We start from the raw sequence: 19,106 nt of genomic DNA, 5'->3' as shown, positions 1-19,106 counted from the left end.
TCACATTGTCAGTGTAACATTTAAAAAAGACCACTAGGTGGCGCTGTGCCACTGACGCCTGACATCCTCGTGGTCACAGCAGGATTTCTGCAGGGAAACGATCTGTCTACTGTAAGGACTAACTGTTGAGAAAATACATAATGAATCCAAGAGGATTTTACAACACCGCTAAAGTGTTGAAAATCAGTCTAAAATGGTGTTGCTAGAAAAAAAAAAAAGATTTTCAACTTAATTAGCAAATTTGTTTTGAAGTGATACATTGTCACTGTATTCAGAAATATTTGTAAAACAATTGTTACTTTTTGAGAAAAATGTATATTTTATGATTGTATGTAATTTGTGTTTTTGTTACCTGTTCTTTCTGCATGCATTTAATCCTAAAATTTCTTGAAATATCCAGGGAGGGAAACCCCATCCCGTTTAGGATTCAGCGTTGAGCCGTAGTGGACACAAGGTCAACAACTGTCCATCATCAAGGTCAGAATCTTGCACTTGTTTTGCAGCCCCTTACGTCTGTGACGTATTTTGCTTTTGATATCAATGATCCTGTTGAATCATTGTGCCAGGGGAGATCCCACAAGTCACACATGCATGGCTCATTCTGGTGTAACATCACCTTGCACTGGCGGCGGATCTGAAAGGTCGTGACCTGCTGAGATGGATTCATAGACTCCTGTTGTAATACCGCAGACCTCCGGAGCATCTCTGTCTGGTGTGTTCGCCAGGACTCACATGCGTCAGAGGTTTATAACCTTTAAAGGTACCGTATTTTCATAATGTACTCCGCTTTGTTTCACATCAGCTGTATTGTTAAGACATCACCTAAAATGTAAAGACATTTCTGTCCGGCTGTAGGAGGGAGGTGAATGGTACATTTTGCTTAATACTATGTTGGCCTACTGTATCTTGGTAACCACTGTTTCACACCACACTCTGTGCTGTGCTGTACGGAGCTCCTGCAGCTTCCTCCACAACCAATTCACACTTCTGAAGTGAAAAATAGAAATGACAACCCGCCGTCACACTCCTTAGCTGTTGTTCCTCTGACGTTCCCTCTGTCGTGCACATTATTCTGATATATAAGGAACATTTATTCAGTTTTACACTCCATGGTGTGAGGAGCACTTATTTACATTTCCCTTTTCCTTCCTGTCAGAAATGCAATAATGTAAATTTATTCACTATCTGTTCATGAGCCCTTATTGATTCTTTCCAAATGAGAGTGAAGAGAGAGGACAGACTGACAGAGAGGCAGTGTAAGTTTATTTGTATCAGACTGTTCAACAAAAAGGACATGAAAAGCCACAAAAATAGGATTTAACTAATAAAAATACAACTAAGAAACACAGAGAAAGGAGTGTTGAAGGCAGAGTTCCATCATGAAAAGTCATGAAATATTACTATCACATTTTCCAGGCCTGGAGAAGTCATGGAATTAGTAAAAATCATTATCAAAGTTCATGTAGCTCATGTAATCTTGCGTGGATAACTCTCCACGTTTAATAACATAATAGCAGATTTATTTTCTGTAGCTGTTGATGTAAAATAGCTCTAAACATTTTATTTACCATCACGACGTTCTTCATTTTCCCCGCACGATATCCCTGAGGGTACGCCAGCTGTCTGAAATTATGTTTGAAGACAGTCAGAAACTGTCATGTTATAAAAACACCGGGCAAGTTTAGCCAGAAACAAATGCTATGGGTCCTTGAAAAGTTTTCTAATTTTGTAAATGAAAATATTTGAGAATCCCGTGAAGGTGAACAAAATAAACCTCGGCCAGTATGTCGTCATCACGTAACGTGCACCTGAATGACACGTTTTGTCATAGCTATCACGTAATGATCTTAGTGCTCCAGCTGAAAGAAAGACTTCTGATATGAAGTAAATATGTATAAAAGTGATGTATTGATGTTGCTTTATGTGCTATAGAAACTCACTTCTGTGTACAAAATAAGATTATTTATACACAGGTGGTGACATTATTGCATTTACTGAAAAATGGACTTTCACTCAAAAGAGGTTGACTCATTTTGACAAAAAGAAATGAAAATACTGATAAATGAAATCAGATGAAATGTTTTTGGCAGTTAAGGCCTCACTAATTCCAATTTAAGACTAATAAATGAGTTTTTAAGGCCTGGTATTTATTGAATTCAAGACTTTTTAAGGACCTGCAGACATCCTGTGTTAGAATCCATTTTATAACTAAGATACAGTTTTTGTACCCTGAATATCAAGTTATAACCCCCCCCCCCCCAATATTATCTGCATTTGGTGTTTTTCTGATCCTGAATGTGAACTGCCCTGACCTCAAAGTCAGTTGGTCAAAAACGCTGGTGCCAACACGTCAGTGATCCTGGTGCGATACTGACAGCACACCTCATCCCTCTGTGCCTGGGCCTGCCAGCAGAGAACAGATCTGTTGCTAAGGCTGCCAGACACTAACAACCCCGCACGCTATCTGTCGCCAAGTCAGCTGACAGATGATGAGGATCAGGAAGACCTGAGCCTCATATCGGTCCCGCCAAATTCTCAGAACTCATTTCAGACAGGTTTCAATTTCCTCCCATCTGCCTTTCTTCTATCTTGTCTCGTGTGTGATGTGTGCGTAGAAGTGAAAGCTGTAAAAGAAGCGGTGGACAATTCATCCCATAAAATATGAGACCCTGAAACTAAAGCAGCTAAATGGAATTCAGCCATCATTTATGTGAGTACTTCTCCTGCTGTGACGTCAAAATGTCCTCTGGCCAACTGAAGCTTATTTAGAGACATCAGCCCAGTTTCCAGGACAAAAATGCAGGCATTGCACATTTCTGCAAACCAGAGATATGTTAAATTTATACCTTTCATAAGTGTCACATCAACGTTTCGAAAGTGGTGCAGTTCCGATTACGTGTATATGTTTATCATCAGGAGGAGGAGGAGGAGGAGGAGGAGGAGGAGGAGGGCGTGATTGATGGCATGAGGCTGAAGTGAGACTGCTGACGTGCAGCGGATCACTGTTTGGGAGCAGTTACATTTCTGGCCGTGTGTGGGTGACAAAAACAGGTATTTTTAATGATATGTCGGGACATTTCCAGACATGATTGTGTCAACCAAACTGTGTATGTCAAGTCAAAACATTATCTTTTCTAACCCCATCCAAGTGCTTTTTGTGCACACCCCGACCAAAGTGCTTGTCACAACATTAAATTGAAAAGTGAAACGTAAAGTTTATACATATCCGCTAAATGTGGAACATACAAATTTAAAGGTGTACTACGCAGGATTTTCGGTTACTGTTTATAAAACACGCTCAGCAGGGAAGATGATCATGCCGTGTGTCTTTTGGATGCTCGCTGCAGTCGGTCTGGCACCAGGGCTCTGCCTTTTTATAAAGCCGCAACCTCACCTGGGCGCTGTGGGGGTACACGCCCCGAAAATGTCCCGTACACGGAAAATATAGGCGAGGTCAGAGTCTCTGCAGGATTATACACCACCACACACATGTAGTGGGTGATGATAGAGAGGGATTAACTTCTGTATGAGCCCAGTCCTTTTTTTTTTAATAGTATATCTTTAACACATGAAACATGCAAATGTATCATATCCATGGTTTGCAGAAATATACAAAGCCAATGTTTTTTCTGGCCACTGGGTTTGGACAAATTAGTTTTGTTGCATTTCAGTTTCTAAGTTTTGGTCAGTAAGATGGCTAGTTAGTCTAACTAGCTGTAACCGAGGCGGCTTATGACCTTCAAAGATTATGCTATACACCGTTCACATGCATTTAAACCTTTGAAAGCCGAGCGAATTGGTTTGATTTCTTTTTTAAAACATGGCTGAATGGGCACAGAGCAACTTGGTAAGAGATGTCCTACAATTTGTAATAAATTAGGAAAAAGTGACAAGGAAGTGACCTGAAAATGAGTTTTAACAAAGAAGGAGAGACATCATTAGAAGTTAATAATGATTTTAAAAATTGGGGGGAAAAAATCTAAAAAGTATATATATTTATTATTATTATTATTATTATTATTATTATTGTTATTATTATTATTATTAACTATTTTAACTATAAATGTGTTTATTTTTGTTGTTTTATTTTTAAGCATATACTGTAGCAGCCACTGACGCATCACAGGCATTTTGTTTACGCAGGCAGAAGTTCAAGTTTAATTTCCATGCAGAATTATTGCGGTTTTCCTTGATTTATTTATCCAAAAAAACAAGCAAACACAGGAACAAAGAAATCATGTCTCCCTTTGCCTCTCGTGCTCCAGTAAAAAAACATTTTGCCCACCCAGGTGCCTGCTGGTCCTACTTGCCTACGTATCTTTATAACCATGGGTGCTGCATATTTCCCACTTCACTACAAAACAAAAACTAAAGATGCTAGAACAAAACAACAATAACAATAATTAAACTCAACAAATAACTAGCAAACTAGCAAAAACTTTAATAATGTAAACAGCTAGAATAATCAAAAAACACATACTGACAAATAGCTCTAAGGGTTACTTTTTAAAACCTTTTTTTCTTTTTTCTGAATTCCTTTTCTTGTAACTTGTAAATTCCAACTTTGTTTTTGAAAGAAATCAAGACAATTTTCTAAGATTTCAAAGGGTCAAGAGGAAATTAACTTTGTCCCACTGTAGCTATAGTTTTTTTTTTTCCAAAATGTTTTACTGTTTTTATCAAATTGTAGCAGCTGATGTAGAGCCTGAAAGCCAGGTCGATAACTGTTTTACCCATCATCCCTTTTAACAATAAAATGGCCAGTTAAGAGCAATTGTTGACTTTTTCAAAAAGTCAGTATATCAACAGAGAATTCAGAACCACGTTTCATCTAAACCTTTAGTGTGAGTATTGATTACACTTTGATTTTAATTTGTGAAATATAACAAATATGACGTTCTTCGATCGTCCCTTGAAATCTGTTGATGTGTTTTGGTTTGTAAGTTTTGTTTTTTAACGATGACACTTCCTCTTCTCGCCCGTATCGTATTTCCTTCACTGCAAAATCCACCCCTCACTCATTGGCATCCCCTCTTCCCTCCACGATCACACAGTAAACACCGTGTCTTTCAGCCGTCCACTTGCCCCGCTGCCCTCTGGCATCAGAGTACGCAGTACAGTAATGGACAGATAATACTAGCTCTCATAATCAAGCTCCTTATCATAAAAACGGGGCGTAAAACTGTCCTGGTTTTTACAGTCAACAAGTTAATTTGTTGTCTAACAGGTGCTTATTAACTGCGGTGGGAGGAGGAGGAGGAGGAGGAGGGGGGCGCCCTGTGAACAGACTGGCTCTGTCCTTGCACTTCATGGTGGTCCATCTGCCACGCAGGCCTGACAGGCTGACTGACTCTCTCTCTCTCCGCGGCTCCAAAGTCATCTCCATATCCGTCTGTTTTATCGGCCTGTCAGATGATAAGTGTGTCCGTCATCTGTCCGCTCGTCTCACGGCCTGTCACAGTGATTCTGCTCTGTGTTAAAGTTCCTATATAAACATGTTTCTGTCCCAAAGCCTGAGCTGGAGCCTGGGAGCGCTGGTGACGGATGAGTTGCAGGCCGCAAAAGCAGAGAGCGGTGGTTTTTATGGGCGTTTTTTGCTCTGGAAAAATCTCAGTTAGTTAAATCTCAACCTCGAACCTTGGATTATTTTTTTTAAAAATTCGTTTTTATCAAGTCTATAAGCCACTTTACTTATCCTTATCAAAAGGCTTTCCCATAATTTCTCATTTAAGGTGTTTGTTTCAGTTTGGTCGTATCTAATTCTTAACCAGTAAGTTACATTGTACCCTTTTTTTCCAACATTACATTTAATGATAATAAACTTATTTATAGATCATCTTTTAAAAACAAAGGTGCAAAGTGCTTTACAACAAAAACAACAATGTACACTACTCTATTTCAGATAAAATTCACCCATTGTTTTTTTTCTTAGTTTTTTATTTACAGATTTTAATTATATATTGTTCTTGCAATGGACAATTGGTCATGCTTGCATGGTTATTCAAGCACTAACAGTGTATTTTGATTTTACAATTTTATGTGTAAAGCACTTTGTAAAATTGGTTTTATTATTATTATGATTATTATTATTGGTATTGACTCCTGACCGTGACTTAATTATCTTCTCATACATAAGACATATGGTAAAAATAATTTTTAAAAAACTGAGTGGTGAGTTGGCATATTAAAGGCTACTTTAGCATGAAAACGCAGATTATAATTTATTTATTTATTTATTTATATTTATTATTGTGCTTCAGTGCATATAATTATACCAAAACAAAACATGAAAACCTAGGAAATGCACTAATGCAACATTATGTTAAAAAAAACAAAAAAAGAGAGATGTGTCATTCAAATAACTAAAATTTCTGTTCCCTGTGAGTGCAGCTGAGGAGGTCATTTCTAAAAGTTATGTAAAGTTCAGTTGATTAAAGGGTGTGTGTCTTTTTTTATCACCACCTATTAAACTCACAACAAGATTCTGGTATTGAACTAACCTAGGTCCTCTGTAGGTGAGGTAATCCCTCACTCACTCACTCACTCACTCGCTTACTTACAGTCACTCACTTGTTCATTTTTACAAGGTGCTATGTTCTCGTAGGCTCTTTTTAACCTTTTTTAACGATGTCTCTGTGCTATTCATGTATCTCAGTCATAGACTGTATATAAAGATGTATCTTTATATACAGTCTATGGTCTTGGACTGTGGCAGTGAGCCAGCATGAACAAAACCAGGGCCCTGAAACTGAAGCAGCTGAATGGAATTCAGCCATAATGAATTTTATTAACTACACTTCAATTGATAATTAATTTTATTTTTTTATATAGAAGGGCCTCTTACTGTTGCAGCTTGCTTGCTGACTTGAGTCTGAGAGAGTTTGATCGGAGGAGGGAAAGGTTAGTCCAGCTGACAGGTGACCTTCACTAAAGTCATGCTGTGTTCAACCATGGATGTATTACAGAGACGTTGGTAACGACGCTGAAGATAGCTTTCGATTCGTCGGCTTTTTGCACCTTGTCTCAACTTCAAATAGTGAAACCTTTATTTTTGAAAATGCAAAAAAAGTGCATTTCCCTGTATTTTTCACAAATACAATAAAAGTTTTACAAATCTGAAATCGTGTTTTTAATCATCTTTAGCCTCTCTGGGATAATCTAGTGCAGATTTGACCGGTTTAAATATAGTGGGTTTTGAGCTGCACCTGGTTCAGTGTGGTCTACGTGTGAAAATTGCTATGAAATCTCCCTTTCCTGCATTTTTCATAAATAGATTACGGTTTTACAAATGTAAAAGTGGGTTCCAAAAATACTGAGGCTTGCTGAGTATGAGCTGCCCAAAGCCGAGACTCGCTGATTTAACGATGCACATGGCCCGTCCTTACTAACTCTCCCTGAACTGCTGAATGAGTGGCTACAAATCAGAAGCTAACTTCAGCGTCGTGGTTGTTGGCAGGTCTGTGTGAGGGATACTAACAGATGACTTGACGAGATTACGCTGCCTCTGTTAACCACACTCACCTGAAATACGGCTGTCCAGGTAAGCTGGACGGTCACTACCTGACTGTTTAATTTTATCCTAGCTAGTAAGCTAAACTAGTTAGCCGGACTAAGTTAGCCATATCAGTCAGTAGCGGTTCCGGGGTGGTATGGCTAAATTAGTCAGACCAACATGAGCTAAACACTCACCCCGATAGTTACTGTTTAGGTGAGTGTTTAGCTCGTTTTACGACTCGTCTAAAATGATGCAGGCTAGTTTTGCTAGTTAGCCACACTAACCCATAATATAACTGTGCGGTTTTAAAAAGGGCTATGACTGTCCAATAATATATGCTAGCTCATAAGTTAACGCTAGCTTGTTAGCCAGTCAACAGTCAAGGCTAGTCTTATGACCTGTCCACAGTACTGGTGGCTTTTATGTTTGATATTTCGCCACACCAGCCTATAATATAACTATATGAATAAGTACTGGCTACATTCATGATTATCCTAATTATGTATATATATATATACAGGGTTCCCACTGTCATGGAAAACCTGGAAAAGTCATGGAATTTCACAATAACATTTTACAGGCCTGGAAAAGTCATGGAACTAGTAAAATCATTTGAAGTTTTGGCAAAATGGAAATTTGTTGTAAATTGAATCATATCAGTTTAACATGACTTTATCTTTTTGTGACATGTCACAAGTCAATATGCACCGACACGTGACAATGTTTTGGTTATGTTGGGATGTTTGTGATGGCCCACCAGGCATGTCAAATCATTTCTGAAGGACCGCTGGCTTTAGATGAGGGGCATGCAACTTTAAACAGCTGTATTTAGTATTTATTTTATTGCCAATATTTCGAAAAAAACATACCCTCCAAACCAGCGGGCCTGAAGATGTGGAATGTATGTTTTCTTTTAAAACTTTCTCCTTTTTAAAACATTTTGGCTATTTTTTTTATAGAAAACTATTTTTTAAATGGAGATTTTTTTCTTTTCTATTTTTCCCCAAATTTTTAAAAAAGCCATGTTGTTTTTTAAATGGCTAAAATGTCACCTTTTATCACAGTCACATATTGTAGAAACAGAAATGATTGTTTCAAATTTCAGACGTCGTTGAACACATGTTGAGGGATGCTGACATGTTGGATCAGAGTTTGAATTTTATGTTTTAGGAAAACTGGGCTAGTGAGCCAAGAAGAAAAACTATGTGGGGTCCTCGAAAAGTAATGGAAAAGTTTTGAAATTTTGTCCATGACAAGGTGTGGGAACCCTGTAAAAAGAAGCTAAGTGCTAACCTATGATATCCTAGTAATGTACCAGCTAGTGAGTTAATGCTAGCTAGTTAGCCAGGATAGCCTTACCAGCCTGTAAGTGTCTATTTTTAGTATTTAGTCTTATGACCCATTCAAAATCATGCTAGCTGCTAGGTTTGCTCATTAGCCATACTTGGCAATAATGTTACTGTCTCGATAAGTCCTGGCTAAATAAAACAAAAGAGGTGAAGTATTTAGCCTGACTTTTGACCTTCCGGGGTTAATTTAATTTATCTCTATTTTGTCATGAAGCTTAAATTCAATTATATATATGAAAATACTGTATTTCAAATGGATAAAAATACATAGTTTTTAATTAAAGAATAATATTAGTTTTGACTCCAGGGGTCCTCTCAGAGTAGTGTTTATTTAGCTGACACCAATCTGCCTGACAGGCAGACAGATATTAACCCCTGTTGGCCTGTCGTTGAGCTGCAGGGGGCCCCCGGCTCAGACTCTGTGGAACCCAAAGGTCATCAGCGGATCTGGCCCCTGATTTCACTACATGACCCATGCTGCTGGCCTGACGCAAAGTGCGATACATGCTCGGGAGATGAGTGTTGTAGTAATACTCAGTTCTGTGATTTACATGAGTTTTTAACTTTCATGACGTAATTTAACCTGAATTGTCAATCAAGGGCATCTTTGACAAAATAAACAACAGAGATGTTGTTAGTATTAGTCTTTGAGATTATTATTGTCTCATACTAAGCAGTCATTGTTGTGGTGTTTTTTTCGCTTCTCTTCTTAAAGATTCAGTCATGGCTGCTGACTGTGAGGTTCCTCGATCTTCTCTGATGATGCAACTTGAAGTTAAAAAAAGGCTGAGTGTCCTGAACGTCACAGGACATTTCCAAGGAAAGATCCATACAATACCAGGTATTTCATAACATCAAATTCAAAATCTAAAAGTAAACTGGGAATACGTTGATTAATTAAATGAACTAGAATAATCTATGTTTTTCATTCTGTAGATTAAAGGTCCAGGGTGTGCTTTATATGCTTTATACAATGTGTAATCACCCGAAAATAAGAATCAGCAGGCTTTTGTTAACTTAAAATGAGCTGTTAATATCTACATTTGGAGCGGGTCCTTGTTCATGGAGTACACCATGTTGAAATAGCATGTTGCCTGGAATAGACATACCAAATACTAGTTCTAGAAAGGGCCATTTGCATTTTCCCGTTAGCCATCATAGTTAGCAGCCACCCACAACAAGCCAAACAGCATCAGAAAAACAGTTTTTTAACATGAAACTGCTTTATTCATTGTTTTTAGCTGCTAAAAATCATCGGGTTCATTTCATTCGGTTTTTATTCTGCCAATAAATCTTACACACCGCTCATTTAATATTCTAACATATTCCCTCTTTTGGTTTATAAATAGAAGTTAACATGTAGAAGTCGTGCCATAACAACCCAGAGACATTTTCACAGTTTGGGAATGCGTTGTAAAATCTGAGTTTCTATTTCCCTTGCCTCAGAGTACCTTTTAATTCTGTAACCCTGAAAGTTGAAAATTTCAGAGAAGCCTACAGTTATGTTGCCACAGTTCAAGCTGGAGAATATTTAATTTAATATTTATTAAAGTCTTCTGAAATACTGCGATCTTTGTGAAAGTTCTTTTATAAAGACCAGATCTCTGAGTTATGGGATGGTTGACATTGTGTTAATGGTAATGCTTACAGCCAGGGTTCCACTTTAGTGATTTTATAGACGTCACATAATTAAGAAACTGAAAGCAGCCCGACACAGAGCTACTTTCTTCATTCAATGCTTTGTCTGACTGAGTCGTATTTAAGTGAGGTAATTGTGTATCTACCTCAGAATAATGTTATGACACTCTTTTCGTCCCTCACAGGAACTCCGACTTGGCTAAGCTGATGTCACTCGTTTTTGCACATCAAAGGATCACTATGGCAGTTTTAAGGTAAGTGTAAAGTTGTAAATTCACAGTTTAATTTGTACCACATAGAAGCTAGACTCTCAATTTACTTCCAAGAATCTGTTCAATCTTTTTTACAAGACTTGCCACTTAGTTATTTACATGTTAGTGTAGGGGCCGTTCAAGTCTATAAAATGTGAACGTGTTAACAAACTCTTTCCTAATCTCAGCTCTTTAAAGCTTCTCGAGTTTGGGACTTAGACAGGATCTTATGCAGGTTCCTTTGCTGGTGTTAGTGTCACTTAGGTCTATAAAACGTTAACTGTTTATAAACTCGCTTCTATTTTCGGCTGTTTTAAATGGGTTTTTTTTTTTTGCTGTACGTGCTCTGTAAAGCTAGTAGCATGATTAGTAATAGAGATTCTGCATGGGGTGGCACGGCTGTGTGTCATTGTGTAATTTTAGTTCAACAATAAAAAAATGCAACTGCTGTCAGAGGAATTTACAGGCTGTTGTTGTCAGTGATTGCATGTGCCTCATGCCTTTTTTAAGCTGGTTTTATGAGGTCATATGTTCTCTGGATCCTTGGCCAAATGCTGATAGCTGGTCATAACTTCTCTGAAGTCTGGGTTAGCCACAAGGGCACCAAGTTCTATACTGCAGATGACAAGGATTTTTTTGTGGTGATTTAGATTAAGAGACTGTGGGTTTGTCTCTGTGTCTTTCTGGCTGTAGGTATATGCATTTGCTTGGATCAGACAGTAGTGTGTAATTCAACCATGATATGAGAGAAGCGAAGCTTAAAGCAGCCTCAGGACATAAAAATCTGCAGTGATATCTGTACGCTCTTTAATGACATAGCAAGAAACCTCAGAATATTCTCGGCATGGGATTAAAGGTGAATTTTAGAGTCTGTTTACACCTGCTATTAACATGCCTCTTGAATGATCCGATCTAGGGAGATACAGAGAAAATCAAATATCACAAAATGTTCGACCAAATACCTCAAACAAACGATATGATATCCAAAATCTAATACTGTATAGCAATATGTCTCATTTCATGATATTAATATAATTTTGACCTATTGCCCAGCCCTCATCCGATCGTAGGGACAGCCTTTTAAATCTACTGTAATGATTCTTCTGTTTGACAAAAAAAAGAATAATTTAAACAAATACAATTATTTTAAAGAGCGTCAACCCAAAACCAGATAAAAACCAGTGTAAGTTAGTGTTTGTCACTGGTGCTAGCTGGTGTGCCTGTTCAAGTGTGCACACAATAAAAGCAGCTTGCTGAAATCGATACCGTCTTCTCATGCAATGACCATAACCACATTTGACCTTCAGTGTGTATGTAAGTGTGTCACATGTGTTCGTGAATGAATTTGCGAGCTTCGGCTTGTCACATACTGTTGCCCGCTCAGTTCTCAACATAGAGGTCTCAGTCTAATGAGGCTAAAGGTAGAATATTAGAATGGCTTTAATTAACAGACTAAGCCTGCTTAATGGCTTCACACATGTCAGCTTAAATCCGCTGCAAAATAAACATTCCCGTCTTCATGGGAATGCTCCGCTCCAGAGTGGCATTCTCAGCTGCACCCGCAGCATTTTCTGGAAAACTGATCGCCTGGAAAGGGAGTTGCTCTTACTTAACACAGTCTTACTTTGGCATTTGGCAAATGGTATGGATTGTTATGGTTGTCTTTGTTGCACTGAATTATTGTGTCACAAAATATAATGGTGATACTGATACAGAGAGATTGTGATACCATTACATTTTTCATCCAGAGAGATTAGCACAGAGGACAAACCATTTCCCTGTTCCCTTTATCCCCGTAAAACTAGAAACACTCTAAATACCTCTTAATTTTCTGATAATGACTGCATGCATGGTAAGATATACTGTGCAGCTTTCGAATCCACGCATACCAGTTTGGTGACACATTGTAAGCTGCAGCACAGACACACATACAAAGTACAGCCCTCTGAAGTCTGCCATGATTACTTGCCAAAATATATATAAAATTTTTTTTTTTTTTCATAAAGACATATACAATATTTCATTTATTTAAATTTGATCATGTATTTGCAGACAACAGAGCCATCATCTCCCGTCATATAAAACCCGCAGCTCTTGCTAGTAGGGCTGTACATTCCTATTTTTAGTATGTGTCAGCAGTGACAGAGAGGATGGTTGGGTGTTTTGTAGCAGACGCAAGTATTTTCTTGCATGGACATAAATCGTTTAAAAATTTGATTTCTTCAAAAGATTATTTTTTCAGTAACTTCTAGAGTTAAGTATGTCAACTGAAAACACAAAATAACAAAAGTTACATATGCACCAAGATATGATAGCAACCAAATGGCATTGTAGGTTTCTGCACGCTATATGATATGTAGTATGATAACATGATGTGTTGAAACTTGACAATTCTGTTGTTATTATGTGGTTAGGTTTAAGCAAGAAAAAAAAATTACAGATAACAATTAATTAATAATTACTGAGTAATAAATATTTTCTGTCATGATTTAAGTGCAAGAGCGTTAAAGAACAGCCACTTGTTTGCACGCTTAACTTCAGGTAGATCTGTATCTGTCAGACCTGGCTCTGAGCAGTGTGAAGCTGAGACTGGCACACGTTGTCGTCGGTTTGTTCTTTTCAAGGCCTCTTGCTGCCACTCTCAATCATCAAAATGACGTTTCATCACTCGGCTTATCAACCACAGCTGGCCACACTGAATTTGACGGATCACTTCTCAACATGTTCTCAGCTCACACGACTACACTAATGTTACCCGGTGAGGCAGCGTTGGTGAATTGTGGGAAATGCAGTTTGACAGCTCACTTTTAGAGTAGTAAGAAGGCTTTACTGATATTCAGATTGACTACAAATACCATAATTATTAGAACTAGACTGTTTTTACATTGGCGGCACATAGACAGAAACACGGAAGGACTCATTCAGACACGTTCTTTCACAGGAGTGTCACTGTGATCATTTTTGAAGGTTGGATTAGTGGCAGAAATGTCTTATGTGTGTATGTAGGCACAAGCTTTCCATTCCCGAAATTGCTGCAGCTACATATTTTTCATTTCAAAGAAGACGGTGATGTAAAGAAGGGAACTGGTTAACTAAGAGGCGCCCTTTCAGAAAATTTGGGGAGCTAACTCTTTTATTGTGGATGTGGAATTTGACGGTTTTGAAAGATTGCAGGAAATGAAACAGTTTAATTGTAATTCACTTCTGTTACTGTTACTGCCATGCTCAACACTGACTCATCCAGAAGTCCACCATTATAGAAACCACTTCATGCATTGCTACAGTGGTATCTGCTTTCTCACAGAGCCAAAAATAAGTTGGGGGATTGTTATGTAGAGTTGTCACATGAATATATGCGCGTGCTTGCAAACACGCAATGCGTAGCGAGAGTTTCCTGGTGGTTGTCAGTAAGGAATCTGTCAGATGTTTTGAATTTTGCTGTTCATCATTGAAGCAGACACTGTGAGGATGGAGAGAATGCCTCCACTCTTGGTTGATTAGGAAAGCGCCCTTTAAATTCAGGTCCTTGTGCACTGCTGGGAGAGAGGCAGCATGCTTTTGATTGCACTTGGACGAGCTTTGAGCTGATTTAACATGTTCCTCCGTAGAAGACCCTACTCTGAAATACGCAGCACTTAGATTTGAGATAGTCTGTAAACTTGTATTCAGACAGAATACAAAACTTTTTGTCTTATCATATGTGCTCAGATTTGACTGCTGGACCGTTTGTGCCGTTTATTCACCCCAGTCTGCAAATGTATTAACAGATGTTAGCTGTAAGATAGCTGTAACATATGCACCAATCCTGTGTTTGGAGCAGGGTTGGAAATAAACTTTTTTGTGCTGCTGTGGCAGGTGGATCCATAATCTACCAGCCACTCAAGAGATTGCCATGGTTTTTTGCACATTTAACCAACATTTGGCTGGTGGCTGGTGCTGATTTTCAACCCTGGTGTGGAGCATAGACTAGAAATAATGGACGTAGCTACCGTGACATCACCCACTGGTTTGTGGACTGCTGGAGTTCAGCATTTCGGCCATTTCCATCCTGGAATTTTGGTGCCAGAAGTGATCATATTTGGACGAGAGGTTGGAGCTATGGAAAAGTGAGGGGGGGGTCTGACTTAAAGACTGTAGCAACACCTTGTAAACAGCTGGTCCCTCAAGTGGCCCTGCCCTTAAATGTGAGTAAGTTTTGGCCTCAAAAAAAGGAAATTCAGTTCTTTTTCCCTCTCTCATCACAGAACATTTATGAAGTAGATTCACAAAGTCCTTGGATATTTCTAAATGTCGCGAGTACACCGCATGAACACTCGAGCTATGTGATCTAAGGCCACTTGTCACAGTGTTTGGTTCACACTTTCAACAGCTTTACACCACTTTGCTTGGTTAAAGCAAAGTAGGCAAATGTGTTTGTGTTTTGTAAAAAAAATAGATGTATATAATCAATCACTCCTTGCAATTAATTATCTTTTTAAGTTAATCATCTGTCAAATTGCTTAAAATCCTGAGCCAAACTGTCTTTTTAAAACAAATATCTAGTTTCAAAGATGTTTTTTTTTTTTTGAGACAGTGTTTTGGTTTCTGGGAATAGACAGGGCAGCTCACATTCTCAGACTGATCCTTTGGACACAGTCTGTGTTTCCAGTCACAATATTAATCCCCCTGCCAAATGATGATTTCCTATCCAACAATGAATAAATAATTTAAAAATCCAACCTGGCAACACCAAGCTAGACCCTGTCTCTTCCTTTTGAGGTTTGGTGTATTCTTCAATGATTGCTGATGTGCTCTCACTCAGTACTATTCTTCCCCTGATGGTGATTTATTACCAAACACGCCCCACCTTTTGGCTCACAGACTGGAACCGCAGACTGCCAGACCATTACAAAATGTGAATAATCTGACACGCTGTTCCAGGGGCTGGAGACCGGACCCCTCCAATGATTCAGCAGCTAAATTGATCCCGACACCTACTGAGTGACTGATTGCATTCCCAGATCCCCAGTGCATCCCTTCATTGGCCAGACTATGCGATGGTGCGTGCGTCTGTGGGTGTGTGTTTGTGTGACACTGTAGAGGTGATAATCAGTTGTGGCAGGAGGGACTTTCTTGTCCCTGTTGTTGTGCCGCGTGGAGCTGCCCCGGGCAGGGACTCCCAGTTGGTCCCTTTCAACTCACCCCCCTTCTGCCGTCCCCTGAGCCCACCTCTTCTGTTATTCCCTCTTAAACTTCACTCAGTCAAGCTCCTGATTTTCTTTGAAGAGGCTCTGATCTGATTTCCCCATCTCTGGACACTTGAGAGATGAAGGGAAAAGCTTGTAAGTTTACATTGCATAGTGTATAGGGAAAGAGAGTTGGAGAGAAGGGGCTAAAGAGCGCTTTGCTGCCTTTGCTGCTGTCGATCAGGAGTAGCTGTGTGGTAGAGCCCCTGCTGAAGTTCTCAGCAGCCACTGTTCTTCCTGCTGGCCTTTCTGTCATCTGTCCATGCACTAAGGGGAGAGAAAAACAGAGCAGGCTGGAGAGGGTTGACTCATCAGGATTTGCTGTCTTTGGACTGAGCTAGTTATTTTTGAGGGGGGTGGGGTGGGGGGGGTTAGGAGGCTAAGGGGGTTAAAGCTGCAGGTGGTGCTAGGGAGTTTGTTTTGCCATGCAGCAAGCTGGGAATCGGACAAGTAGCACTGAGAGTGTCCAGAGAGGCCATACAAAAATGCTGGGAAAAGGACAAAGTGGTGGATACCCCCCCGAGACAACCAGCGAACTCTTGCAGAGGTAAGAGAAAGTTACGACCACTGCAAACTTAGAAGGTGTGTACAGTATAAGCACATGGCTGGTGCTCACATGGCTGTATGAAAAATTCATTAGTTCCACAGGGATTTGGGTGGTGGCATTCATGAGTACACTGTAAAGTAGCTGTGCTGGTGGGAAGTAGTTCTCGAAGATAAATTATGTATGTGCTGGAATGTTCGCTCACAACAAATCTCCTGCTGTGCGTCTGGTGTGAATTATATGACTATAAAACTATAATTCAAAACTAAGTATACATACATTTTCTATGGACTATAATTTATTTTGTTATAAATTAAATGTACAGGTGTTTGTGAATAAGCAAAACCTGATTTGAGTACTCCTCCATTCAGGCGAGAGACAATTATTGCAGTGATTTCTTAAAATACTCGAAGTGTACTAAATCTTTGCAACTAACAGATGTTGCACAATTAAGAAGTTGAAGTACTTGAAAATTGTGAGTAGGTTTTAACAAACAGAAAATATCAAAATAGGCTATAAATCATGGTCGTCGCTTTACAAATAAGATTTGCAGCAGTTTGCAAACTTGAATATTATCCCACCTTTTTATCACTATTGTAACAAATGTGTCAATTAAGAGAAATAAAAAGTTATTCCCATGACTATATTTTAAAAGCTCTATAAATACAAAAATGTTGCATTTACAGATTTTTTTGAACATAAGGATTTGACAGTGTTTGTGTATTAAATTGAATTAAATGCTTGCTGCTATCTTATCTATCTTAAAATCTACTTATAAGGGAAGAAATGATATTTTCTCAATACACGTACATAAATGTATCTTTATAGCTTAGTTAAACACAGGAAACCCTATAAAAGAATGTGATTATCAGTACAAACCTTTTTGTTAGTTAAATTAAAATGATTATACATGATAAGTTTGACACTGCTTATTGCATAAATTAAACCACTAAATTTATGCAGAACATACCGTATCTTGTCTTTAAGACTTTTAGAATTTGGTGAACATTTCAAACGTGTTGATTTGAACTTGGTAAATTACGACGTAATGTCTCTAAAACAAAAATGCATCTGTTGAAGTCATTTAAGTCAGGCCTCTTTGCTGTGAAAACATGTCAAGGTCCTAAATTCAGTCTGTCAGCTTTGCTGTGAAGCGGTATCTCAGCACTGGCTGACGTTCTCGCAGCTCATCCGCAATCCATGAAAAAAATGTGCTGTGCAGCTTTGTGCATTAAGTCAGGACTGAATAGCTCTTTTTGAAAAAGAAAAAAAGTTGTCATCCACATTAGCATACAGTGATGGGGACAAGCATGTTTTTGCCTCAAAGATTGAATATCACATTGTCAGCATTTAAGGCAGTTTAGTCCCTTAAAGCCTTACTGCGTGGTATAGTCACTATGGTGGACGCAGATACTACTGGAATTGGATTTAGCAGCCAGATATTTGTCATGGAACCAGGAGTAATGATGAATAAGAGCAGATTGTGAGTGTGTATATTATGTGAATGTGATGTTATGGCAACATTTAACTAGATTACTTGCTAAGCTACAAAGTAAAAGTATACAGCGGCCCATACATGGTTTTTCAGTCTGCTGCTTATTTTAGATCATCAACTAATTAAGGATGTCCTGCCGCACGTGATATCCAGCTGGGTTTTCTACAATTTTGTGTTATCCAGTCAGATATATTTTTGTGAAATGGTCTGTTAACACAGAACTCCGTAGAATTATACACACAGGTTAAATGTTAATGGTTTTATAATAGCAGATGCTGTCTGTTTCCATTCCACATTGTGCTGTTCCACTATTGCATACACCGCAATTAATACAGCAACACTCAATTTAATTGATTAGCTTTTGTTTGCAAATACTGAAGAATTCTACCAATATAGTTAAATAAAATCAAGTTAGTTTTATTTATATAAACCAATATCACAAATTTCATATTTGCATGAAGATTTTGCCAATACATATTAGTCATTAATCAGATTGGATAATCTCAAATTCCAGAATTAAAAGATTACAATTGTAGCAAGGCTTAATGTAAACAAAGCACAAAAGTTAATGATCTTACTATGTAAAAAATTGTACATGCCAAATATTAAGCTCACTTTAACAACGGTTCCTGGCCCATCCCGCACTTTCAAACAAAACTCCCCCAAAACTTTTGAAAATGGGTGACACACTTCGTCTCTGATAATCAAAGACAGATCGCCAAACTTGGACAATCAAAGGAACGAGTGCTGGAGGTAGAAAAAGGCAATTATAGAAAACTAACAAAAAATCAAAAACAAAATGAACTGAAGGTTGTAACAATGCATAAAGAAATGCATAAATTATCTTTTCTTTAAGTCTTTATTTGTTTCAGTGTAATTATACAAACAGTGTCATTATCTATATTTATGCAACCTCAAGAGGTTTGTGAAAAAAAGCACGCTTTTATAATAGTTAGAATACACACTTAACATTGCGTTTTAAAAAAAAAAATAAATTTAAATTAACTTTTCAATCCTTTTTCAAATGCCGAATTACCCAGGTGAAAATGCAGGTTATATAAAGCCAGGTTAAAAAATAAAACCCAAATGTGACTTATTAAACTGAAATG

General features: G+C 38.3%; 1 protein-coding gene across 2 annotated transcripts in view; it reads left to right on the top strand.

Annotated features, from left to right (window-relative positions):
• The first annotated feature begins 7,402 nt into the window (after positions 1-7,402).
• The window catches only part of rbm20 (RNA binding motif protein 20), a 69,775-nt gene continuing 58,071 nt past the window's right edge, over positions 7,403-19,106 (top strand). Inside the window, exons 1-3 of one of the 2 annotated variants that reach the window (XM_088075686.1) lie at positions 7,403-7,540; positions 9,560-9,685; positions 10,668-10,736. In XM_088075686.1, coding sequence (XP_087931812.1) covers positions 10,690-10,736 — 47 coding nt within the window. In that variant the 5' untranslated portion in view covers positions 7,403-7,540; positions 9,560-9,685; positions 10,668-10,689. Of the gene's footprint in view, positions 7,541-9,559; positions 9,686-10,667; positions 10,737-16,383; positions 16,506-19,106 lie in introns of those variants that run through there. The other variant, XM_042485903.2, reaches the window with a different exon arrangement.

This window comes from Plectropomus leopardus, chromosome 3 (assembly GCF_026936395.1).
Source record: "Plectropomus leopardus strain MGB_pleo_1.0 chromosome 3, ASM2693639v1, whole genome shotgun sequence".
NCBI classification, from domain to species: Eukaryota; Metazoa; Chordata; class Actinopteri; order Perciformes; family Serranidae; genus Plectropomus; species Plectropomus leopardus.
The sequence above is the reverse complement of the archived record's forward strand: the minus strand, read 5'-3'. Positions and strand labels throughout refer to the sequence as shown.